At 36.8% G+C, this 12,448-nt stretch overlaps 1 protein-coding gene across 1 annotated transcript in view; it reads right to left on the bottom strand.

Moving 5' to 3' along the window:
- The window catches only part of LOC145661491 (uncharacterized), a 159,234-nt gene that overhangs the window by 114,514 nt on the left and 32,272 nt on the right, over positions 1-12,448 (bottom strand). The window contains exon 13 of the mRNA XM_081726808.1: positions 9,294-9,323. Within this exon, the coding sequence (XP_081582934.1) occupies positions 9,294-9,323 (30 nt within the window). The remainder of the gene's footprint in view (positions 1-9,293; positions 9,324-12,448) is intronic.

Here is a 12,448-nt window from a genome sequence, read left to right on the forward strand (position 1 = left end):
GGGATACATATCAAAAATGCTAGAAACGGGTCGATATTAGTATCGAATCCATAGTTTCGTGGTCGCTTAGGTGAATAGCTCTACTTTCAATTCAAGTCCAATTAAGCTCCCATTAGCACCCAGGGTGGTTACGTAGCGACATAAAGATATCGAAATCAACCGATATTAGAATCGAATCGTAAGTTTTCAGCGCCGCTAACAGTGTAGCATTTCCCATTAGTCCACATTAGTCCCATTGCCTAGAGGGCAACATATTTGCAGAGTGCAAATTTTAAAACTTGAATAATATTTTAATTTTTTCCGTATGAAAAAGTTAAAAATCATGGGCAAATATACTATTTCACGAACAATCCTCTTTTACTATTCTAATATGTTTAATAATTGCGTAAGAAATGTAATAGTAATTCAGAACATGTTTCACAGTTGTTATTTTTTGTTACATAGTTGTAGCTATAGCATGTAGTGAGTGGAATTTAACTGTAATAAATTCAGTAATTAACCATATTCGAATTAAGTTTTATTTTTAAGTTCGGAATGAAGGGGCGGAGAAATATGTAGTTATTGGCGGCACCGAGCTTTTCTACATTTTACTTTCAAGATCTCCATTTTTCTTTTGTCATTTGTTCCTAATAAAAAAAGTTCAGTCACTTTTGGATTGTCATAGGATAGTAGGAGTTGGATTTTGGGATGCAGCCTGTGAGATTCTAGAGGAGCTAACTGCTTGAAAAAATATTTTTGAATCATCTGTAACATATGAAATAAGGATATGTATCATAGAAAATTGAAAGTAACTATGTCTGCGTAATCATCACGGTCAAATTGCAAAGTCAAATGAATTGACGTTTGGTATATAATCAGGCTCCAATCCCAACTGGGAAGTTATCATACGCGTGTCACTTTCATTATAATACATATCCTTAGGGGGAGTAGAAGTCCGAATTTTTGCGAAAAATTTAGTATCTCACAAGCCGTTCAACTGAGAGCTGAAATTCAGCATACAACTCTTTATTAAAAATAAAGAGAATATGCCCTGGCATTTTTTAAAATTGTCTTTTATGAGCGGGGGGACGGGGGGTGCCTTTTCTATATAGTGGAAATTAATAGTGGGTTGATTAGTAAAAATAATCGAAAACGATTGATATTAGTTGAGAAAAAAAATTGAGTAATGCAAACTAAAGTTCTTTTTGAATTTTATACCCACTGCTTTCTATTTATAATTGCTGAAGCTGGTGTTTAATATATGGAGCGTTCCGAGCATAAGGCAATCAAGCCATAAAGTTAGAGAAAATGGCCATAAAATTTGTATTCTAAACGTAATTACATGGGCATTTTCAATTTTTTTTTTTTTTTTTTTTTTTTACGTTGGTCTACTTTTCCTTGATTCGAAACTTTTAAATTTCACCCTATTTTCTACTGAATGTGTCTGTAAGGCAACAAAGAAATAATTACATATGATAAATTTAAATTCATTTTAATTCAGAAAATGAGAAACACTTTGCCATTATATATCGTAAAGGTCAGACCCACCAGTATTGTAACAAAGAGGTGCTTGAGCCAATGACGGTAGAAATTCAAACTCCGATAAGTGATAATTTCACAGTCTTGTTTTATTACAAGTGTAATCTCTTTAGTCAATGGAGAGGAGGACGTGGGTCATCGGTCAGAGTTGATGTCGATGGGTTTTGGTGGGTCGGAGTTGGTCGCAATGGTTCAGAGTGGTTCATAGTTGGTGGTGGGTCAGAGTGGATCACGATGGTTGATGGGTCAGAGTGGGCCAATGGGTCATTTGGGTGGTGGGTGATAGTGGGTCATGGTGGGTCGTGGATCAAATTTTCATTGACCCACACCATCTCTGGTTAAAATTGTACTAAAGATAAGAGGCACCGAAGATGCATGTCGGCTATTATGCTCAAATTTTGCGCATGGATAGTACTCCACCAGAAAGCAATAAATCTGAAACGGTTCACGGTATCACCTCCTAGAACTCGAGATGTAGGGGTTTGTCTGATTGGCTAAATTAAGACGTCAATGATTTATCCTTCAACAACCAAGCTTTTTATGATCGTTTCCGTGGGGAAGTCAGAAGAACACGTGCCTAGTAATCGTAATATTGATAGTTCGCGTCCACCCCGGCGTATTTGTTTTGTGTTTTTTTGATTCACCTAAATATAAACAAATCACACATACAGGCATTTTAACATATTTTGGGAGAGTAATTTTTGTGGTTCGTTGGCGTTTCATCGCGTCTCTGCCGCTGGTAGTAAAGTTTTCAAAATTGAACTTGGGCCATCACGGATCGTCGCTGCGGGGCCACCAATTTCTGGCGAGAGGTTAATAGTTGACCATCTGTAGTCCACCGACGCTTACAGCTTAGGGTAATGAATGATGTCCTTGCCTTGTAGACTTCATGACTACCGACGTCGGCAGTCAACTAGCTTTTAGTATTCCTTTATTAACCATCTATCGTTCATGTTTGTACACGGTGTTGTCATAATAATAATAATAATAATAATAATAATAATAATAATAATAATAATAATAATAATAATAGTTATTATTATTATTATTATTATTATTATTATTATTATTATTATTATTATTATTTGTAGTAACAGTAGTATAATTGATGATAGAATAATTATTGTCTATGTATTGTCTAGGTAGGACTACACACAGGACTTGGGTCGTTTTGGTTCGACTTGACTCTAATCCGAGTCGAGTTGGAAGATATTTTTCGCGCCGAGTCCAAGAGTAGACCTCAAAGATGTCTGTTTCGAGTCGAGTCGAGTTTCAAAGAAAAGTCGTTCGTGCCCATCCCTACTAATGAGAGCTTAATCGGAGTTAAGCGAAATTGAAAGTCTCACTATTTATCTAAGCGACCCCGAAAACTATGAATCTAATATCGATCATTTTCTAGCAATCTTTTATATGTATCCCCCTCCCATTCACCATAGGTAACCCGACAGCACTCTTTTTGAAACTATAAGAAATGTGGTTAAAATTACTCTACGCCAGTGGTTCTCAATCTAATTCCTATCACGATCCCCTTTTATCACACGCTCTTGCCAGCGACCCTTTTATAATTTGTTTTATAATAAGCTTGTGTGGGATTTTTAACATACCTATTTCTATAATAGTAGAATCCATTTTTTTTGTTTATAGTGAACAGTGCCATGGAAAATCATTGCCCGGGGCGAGAGTATAGTACGATGTCACCGTATATATGAGTGACGTCGACAGACTAGCTACGAAGCGCCACCATGGTTGGCACGAAGCTCAATAACATTTTCAAAATAAACCCTACCTTTCCTTAATTTTGAGCACATTTTATTACGTTTTCCTTCTATTTTACACATGTGCACATGCACTTTCCTAACATGAGTAACACACCTCCTCCGAAATATGTGGGCCCTTTTTTAGGCGTCCGGCACTGACAGTGGATACAGTAACTGTAATATCTATATTCCCAACGACGAAGGTGCTGGTTCAAGATGGATGTTAAACTCCTTCATTGAAGAGGCCATTAACGTATCCGATCTAAGCCCACAACTTCTTGACCAAATAATAGAATGATCATGCGACAAGTCTTTGCAACTGGTTTTCTGTAACGAAGACTTGGACAAGTTCTGCCTGATGAGGAGAGAAGAATATCCTGGTCTGGTGATTGCTGCTTTAAAAGTAATAATTCCATTTGCTATATCGTACTTGTGCGAAAGTGTGTTTTTTTTTATGGTAAACATTAAAACAAAGATAAGAAATCGCTTATCAGTTGAAAATGGCTTGATAATGTTCGTCATGAAGATTGAACCGGGCATTGCTGCACTAGTGAAATTACACCATGCTTAGGTATCTCATTAGGTTTTAATTTTAATTGTATTTCAATGTGCAGGTTTTGTTTCATGTGTATTTTTCTAGTATTTCTATATACAGTTCTCATTAGTTTTATATCATACCTCTTTGATTTAAATTCATTTTTAAACAACTCTACTAACTAACTAACTCTATGGCCTATGGAACCCGGAGGTTCAATGCCGCGTTCACAAAAGCTCTACACTGACTTCTATCCTTAGCCAATTGGATCCAGTTTCTAATTTGTATTCTTATCTCAGCGAGATCCATCTTAATATTCTACTCCCATCTGCGCCTAGGTCTTCCTAATGGTCGTTTTCCGTTTGGTCTTCCTGTCAAGACTTTGAAAGCGTTTCTACTTTCTTCCATTCTAGCTACATGACCTGCCCACCTAAGCCTCCTAGACTTGACGACCCTAACAATGTTGGGTAACCGTATAAATTATGTAGTTCCTCGTTATGAAGTTTCCGCCATTCCCCATTCCCGTTCCTCTTGGGTCCGAATATTCGTCTAAGGATCTTGTTCTCAAATACTTTCAGTCTATGTTCTTCCCTCAGAGTAAGTGACCATGTTTCGCAACCATACAGAACAACAGGCATGATTATCGTTTTGTATATTTTAAGCTTCAAATTTCTCGACAGAATTCGCGACGACAAGAGACTTTGAACCGAATAGTAACACGAATTCTACACCCTTTGAAAATGTTCAGTAGACTTATTTTTTATTGTTCTTTACAGTGTGTATAAAAAATAAAAGTATGCCTATCAGAACAAAATTAAAAATAATATTTAAAAATAATTTCTGGTATTAGATTCTAACTATATTTATCTCTTCCGCCTATCTTCGCGATCCCCTAGGGGCCGCGACTCCCAGGTTGAGAAACCCTGCTCTAGGCACACATGAGTTATGATGGAACATACATACATACACTTTTATATGTATAAATGCAGATAAGAGAGAGTTGAGAGAGAGCGATTAAGGAATTACCGCTCTCAATCTCTTCACTTTACTTTTGCGATTCGTGAAAATCTTACGTGACAGTTTGGGGCTAGCTAGTTTTTTTGTCTTGAACCACGATTCGATTTTCGATATGCTCGACCTAAATGCTGTAATGCGAATATTGAGAAGTTATCTGCGATGAAAGTAGCTGCAAATAAATACATTACATAACTTATTTATTGCTATTACAGGATTTTTTAAATTTGTATTCAATATTCACACATAACACACCGACGTTCTGTGAATACCTCAGATGTTATATTTTAAAGATAAGAATTACTTATGTCGTGAAATGATATGAATATATATATTCAACTCATATATACAACGGATGGTATGAAAATATATATACAACTGATGAATTGTAATGTAACTATTTTACATAATTTTCATGCATTGAGGAAAGTAGAATATCATAAAAGAATCTCACCTGAACGGGTATCGAACTCACGATTTAAACACTCGGTGGTGTACCACTGAGCTAACATGACCGCTTTTCGGAATCTGCTTCTGAAATATAACTGAGCTCATACGTAAATGCTCTTTTCCGTATGGAAATCACAATGACGAAACGAGAGTGTGAATACATAGTCTCGAAATATTGTATCATTAAGTATTTCAATCAATGTTACTTTTTTCTACTCTTAATACCATTTCAACATGTCTTATTATATTTAACAGAAGGAAAAACATATCTGTACATCTTTTCCCGATTACTAAGGTTGGCTTTGGAGGTTCGAACCAGCAGCTTTAGTTTACTGTTTTCCGAAGATACCCGAAGTTGGACTTCGAAAGTGTTCGTCTCAAAACAGCTATCATCATATCGCTCAATCTGTTTGGTATATGCTATATGTTTTTATACGTGTAAAGTCAGTATAACAATTCATTCTTTAAACAGCTTTTCGTATGTATTAATATTTCTTTATAAAAACTGTTTTTAATTTTATTATTACGGCGCACCATTTTCAGATTTCTTTCGCGAGTCGTTGATCAAGTCGTTCGCCACCAGCGTTGCCAAACTCACAGCTCGGAATTATTCCAAAACCTGATCGAACTTATGCTAGATTCGGTCAAATTATGCTAGATCCTCATAATTACTAATTCAGGAGTTTTAAAGAAAGGAAGTTGAGATACGATAACGTAACTTAAAATACACAGAGAGCAAGAATGCATGGATAGAACTCAATACTTCACGCACCAAAATTTTAACTCAACTAAATTACTGCAGTCGTTGTCAGACTCAATGGCGTATATATCGTATAAATGAATGCAAAGTTTTTGTTTACATATTTTGAAAGAAAATTACTTCGCAGCATAAGCGGAGTTGGGAATCGTCTGCTGGGGGGGGGGGCAGATTTTTGGTCGGTCTCGGAGCTGTCATTTCAGGAATAAATATGATCATGAAGTCAGAAATAAAGATGGTGAAGTTGCCAAAAAGTTGGGGGGAGAATGGCCCCCATAGCTCCGCCCATGCCTCGGAGTTAAAGGATTAGAAAACCCTGGGTGGAGCCACAAAAAAAAAGCCCAAAGCCGTTCCGAAATTACTTCGGAAAATAAGACTGCCTGTATGGTTTACCGAGTGTATGAATCAATGGAAGAGGATACATTTCTGCCGTTCTTTTTCTTCCCACGACCAACTTCTTTCTCATCTCCAGGTTTTACGGCTTTTTGATAACTTGCTGAAATTGTGCTAGATTTGGGCAGGATGCTAAAAGCAAGATGCTAGATGCTAGAGACATGCAAATTATGCTAGATCTAGCATCATTATGCTAGATCTGGCAACGCTGTTCCCCACAATAGGCGTGTCGTGCAAGTAACCAATCACACGCCAGGTACTAGCTTTTACCTATTGCTTCCTTCTCACAGCTCAGAACATTGGTAACTATGGATAGACGTACAGCAGTAATTACTTTATGGGAGTTGGAAGGTTATTCTGCAACTGCAGCTAGCAGTCGAGTAGGTGTCCCGGCCTCTACAGGAAGGCGATGGATTCGGAAATATGGTGCTACAGGTCAGACTGGTAATTTACGATCTCCTGGTCGTCCGCATGTGTCAACCGAAGCCCAAGATGCGAGATTAGTAAACGAAGCCCGGTTAGACCCACTAAGGACGTCTGGACAGCTAAGGGAAGCTTCTCTCTTTCCTGGTAATAAGCATACAGCTCTGCGAAGGCTTCGTCATGCTGGGTTACGTGGCCGTGTTGCTGCCGTGAAGGAAAAACTCTCAGACGACCACAAAATTTACCGTCTCGCGTTTGCACAGGCGAATGTGGGTCTCAATTGGGAAAACGTAGTTTTCTCAGATGAATCCATATTCACAACATCAAAGGAGGGACGCCGTTTTGTGTATCGTCCGAGAGGTACCCGATATGACCATGGATATGTGGCTGCTTGCAATCGCAGTGGCCATGTATCTATTTTATGTTGGGGTTGGATTTCCAGTCGCGGAGCAGGACAGCTTCATAGAATTGAAGGACATCTGGACAATGCTCAGTACTTAGACATTATCAGTAATATCATGGTGCCATCTGTACGAGTATTTCAGCCTGATGGTGTAATTCAGTTCCAGCAATACCAGTCGCCAATACATACTTCCCGTGTGGATCATGAATGGTTCGCAGGGCACCCTGAGATTGATTTAATCGACTGGCCGCCTCGTGGAGCAGACCTCAATCTCATGGAAAATATGTGGGCAGAAGTGAAGCGTACTCTAAGGGAACGTTGGCCTGAGGCAGATCCACCAAGAACTCAGGATGACCTGTGGCATCTTGTTTCCGAAGCATGGCTGGAGGTAGGGGAAGAAGATAGATTTGTCACCCATGTAATAGATTCCATGCCCAGAAGAATGGAGCGTGTAATAAATTCAGAAGGGTCTTGGACACAATATTAATGTCCCCGCCTTAACTCCCGAAAAAAGCCCTTTTCAGGGCTACCTAAACGCCTCTGAAAATATTTCTAGAAGTAAACCACTTCTTGTATCCGATTTCTGTGCAATCCTACTAACAAAAGAATGATAATTAGCTGTAGGCTTTGAACTCAAGACCTCTTCAGTGGCAAGTCCGTACTCTACCAGTGAACTAACATGAACACGCAAACCCAACCTGAAGAAACACGACTTTCAATTTCTGGTATTCGATGACAACGATGCTCATATACTTTGCAAATGTTGTATTCAACTTGGGATATTCCGCAACACACACACACACATAAACAAAGCGAAAGAGAGAGAGAGAGAGAGAGATGAATACACAAAAGCATATTCAACGTATTCGAATGAGACTCTAAGTAACGACATTCCGTTCTAAAGAGAATTTGTGTTTCTTCCCGTGATGTTAAGGGGATCGGGAAAACTTATGTGTCTTGAAGCAGGATACGACTTTGGATACTCTGTTTATACACTTTCTATATCCGTAGGAATATACTGTATTTCACGAATATAAATAACATACTGTAATGAGAATATTGAGAAGTTAAATCTGTATGACAAATAGCTGCAAATAAATACACTACATAACTTATTTATTGCTATTAAACGATTTTCCTAACTTGTATTTAACATTCTCATATATAATACCGACCTACTGTGAAAATTATCTCAGGTGTTATATTTTAAACATAATACTTACTATGTTCTGCAATTATTATGTTATATATAAACAACTTATGTATTTTAATGTAATTATTTTATATAATTTTTCATGCATTGCGGAAAATATAATTTTAAAAAAAAGAATTGGCCCAGACGAGAATCGAACTCTCAACCATATGATTTGAAATCCAACAGCTTACCAATGAGCTAACACAAGGACTTCTAGAACTAAGCTTCTAGCGATGTATAACGGATCTCATGATAATTATGACATTCATATCCATTACAAACGCAGTTTCTGTTCTACTTTGACTTTTATTTTAGTACTCAGGCGATAATTATGTTCTATTTCTTAATTTTGAGCATTCTTTTACATATGGAAAGATTCTTTAACGTATTTAAATGTTCCATTACGTATAGAGAGCTAAATGACAAACAAGCATGTGCTCACATTAATAAAAACGTTTCGAAATATTGTATCATTTAGTATTTCAATCAATGTTGCTTTTTTAAACACTTGGTAACAAGTCTTATTATATTTAAAAGAAGAAAAACACATCTGCAAACTTTTACCCTTTTGCAAAGGCTGGCTTGGAAGTTCGAACCTGGCTTACTTTTTCCCGAAGATACCCGAAGCTGGACTTTGAAAATTTTTGCCTCAAAACACCAATAAAGAATGCGCTCAACCTTTTTGAGACAAGGTGTACATATATGAATAACATTTAAAGATTAAGAAATATTTATCGGAAAAAATACTAAGGTATTGTCCACGTTATACAAATGTATTATATTTTTGAAGAATATAATCATACAAGATGTTTCGAGCTGCTAAACAAATACAAAAACGAAATACTTACAAATAGCTTTTCGAGTATGCTTGCCACCAGCTGGAAAAGGTGTCAAAGGAAGATAATTCAGAATATGTCATTTGACTCAATAATATTAATAATATCGGGAAATGTGACGTATTTGTTATTTTTTTTGTGTGTTGAATTCGTATTATTTTATTTATATAAATTTATGTTTTCAATTGATATATTTTATAACAACACCCGCACCCACTAATGTTAATTATATAAATGTAATAATCAAATAAACTGTAAGATTACACAAGAAACATGACTTACATGTAACAGTAAAAATACGTTTGCATAATATGAGATATATCGAGAAATAAAACCAGTTCTGAACTAGAAATAAAAACAAAAACACAGACTCAAGTCTAGCAAACAAATATAATGGTCATATTCGCATCCTGAAGGTAAATGGCATATTTTATTTTAAAACACAACTAAGTAAAAGAAACGAATCACAATAATCTTAATAAAGTGCATGTGTTTGATCCATATAAGGGTAAAGATAAAAAGCACCTTGTCTTCGAAGGTATCCTAATTGGCTTCCAGATGTTTTCGAAGTTTGATTGCTATGCATGGTGAGATATGACCAGTGTGCTTCAGCCTTACGCTACATTGGTATTCATAACAAAAAGAATGAGACCACACTCCTACGCATATAAACTTAATAGCCCCAAGACAGATTATAACGATCACAGTGCAACAGGCAGGAATATACAATTTTTCCGAGAAATTGGAAATCTACATGAAACACACTAGTGAAAACATTGAATGCTTTTGTACAAAAGTAATTCGTCTATAACAAAATTGTTATATGATCTTTGCCATAAAGTGGTGTATTTTAAGGTTCCCATTATTACGATTTCAGTTAACTGTATAGCACAATAACTACAATGGTATAGTGAATATCACTGATTAAAAACAAAGAACGACAGCATATCTGAGAGGATGCCTGCTTTAGCGTTGATTACTATGACTCCATTGGTCGCCATGATAACCCGCATATGATAACGACAATCTCCTCTATCATTTATTGCCCTTCATCCTACAATGAGAGACGAATTTGCATTCGGTACGTTTCTCACATCGTTGTGTGGATGTTTTACAATTATCCGAGAACTTTAATTCTCGGATCCACATATGTCAGGGGTTATCGTGGTTGAGATCATAATTTATCACCACATAAAACAGATTCCACACAAAACAACTACATGTGTGAATTCTGGGGTGATAAATATTATATTACAAGACATCATGCTTAAAATATGTTGTGTCACCAAAGTAAGTAATTTCGTTACCAGCGAGAGCTGCCCCCACCTTACCTTTATGTGTATAATATTTCGGTTGAATTCATCGTTCTTTTGGTATTATTCGTAAATGATTTGGGAAAATATACGAGGAGCGTTCCGCATTGATTTACATTTTCCTTTTTCCCTTGTTTGAGGGTCCACAATTGAGCTTTGTCATTACAGTTGAAAGGATGTAGTAGTTAGATCTGGCTTCAGGTGGAAGAACAATACACAGAAGTGTTCTTGAAAGAAAGTGACTTTAAAATAACAGTCAACATTTCAGAGTGTAGCGACTTATTCTGGACAATAGGCGCATGACGTTCAGGGAACAGGAGGCGGCCATAAAACTAGTCACGATCACTCTGCATCGCATAGTTTGAAAACACCTTAAAATGGGGAAGGTGCCTTCCAGGTGGGTTCCCAAACGCCTGAATGCAGCACAAGGGCAACAGCTCAAGGACATGGCTAGCGCTTTTCTAAAACGCTGCAGCCACGATCCAGAAGGCATCATGTAAAACCTCGTTGTTCGCGATGGGACTTGGCTGCATTAACATGAGCGAGGGAGTAAAGCCCAATCAATACAGCGAAAGTATAAAAGCAGTCCCCCGCCGAGGAAGTACCGAATAAAACACTTTATGGGCAAACGCATAGCAATAGCCTTCTGGGACAAGGACGGAATTATCCTACTATCTAGGTGTAACCACGGACCAGCATTAACAGTGAGTCATACGTGACAACGCTTCGGAGTTACCACAGTGCGATTCTGAAGAAACGACCAGGAAAATGGACATAAGTTGTGCTCCTGCAACACGACAATGCTCGTCTCCACACGAATCGGGCAACCACGACTGCCATTAATTAGTTGGAGTGCCAAATGCTGGCACACTCAGCTTATTCTCCTGACTTGGTCCACTTTGATTACCATCTATTCAAAGCATTGAAGAAACACTTGCATAGACAGGATTTCGCCGAGTTTTGGAATTACAAGATACTCTTGCCGAGGGTGCGACAGACTCCGAAAAAGTAGTTCGCGGAGTGCATAGAGAGCTTTTCACATTTCTGAAACAAAACTGTAGTTTTTAATTAAGAGTATGTTGCGAAAGATTATGTATCTGCAGAGACCTCAAGGTACTTATAACTGTAAAAAAAAATCAATTAAATCTGTAACGGCTCTCGTGTGTTATTGCCAGTACAAAGGAAAGTTGACTTCGAAGTCAATTGTGGAACTTTGAAGTTACCTAGATTATAGCATAGTCAAAAGTTTTCGAAATCTACACCTTTAAAAAATGTGTACCCTTCTTCAAATGTAACTTGAATTTCTTTACATCTTTAACTTGTGAAGAACTGACAAATTAATATCATTCCACAGTTCATGAAACTAACAATTCAGTTGGTAGTATGTACATTAGCTATTTCTTCACAATATATGAATATTATGCTTAACCAATATGATGTTAATATTTGTTATATTAATCACGCTCTAAAAAAAAACCCTTTTGCAATTTTAATTCTTCCGTGGTGAAGATAAGGTAATACTATATATCTTAGTTTTTTCATGAGAATTTGTGCAACTAATATTAAGTTATAGTGTACAATGTATTTTCTGGTAATCATTAAACTGTATAAGTTTAAAAGAAATAATTAGTAACTGATCGTATCAAAATAAAATGTAGTGGGTTATAGTTAGAAACATTGATGACTGCGCTTCATTGCCTGTGAGGAGGACAACAGAGGTAAAACTTAATTTAAGTTATTAATTGGAGAAACATAATTCTTTTCCATTTCATGCTACGAAACAATAAATGTCTTTAAAGTAGCATGTTGTAAAATTGAATAAATTTTAAATTTATTATATATTCTACGATTTTC

The sequence above is a fragment of the Thermobia domestica genome, chromosome 10 (genome assembly GCF_964235325.1).
Source record: "Thermobia domestica chromosome 10, izTheDome1.hap1.1, whole genome shotgun sequence".
NCBI lineage: Eukaryota > Metazoa > Arthropoda > Insecta > Zygentoma > Lepismatidae > Thermobia > Thermobia domestica.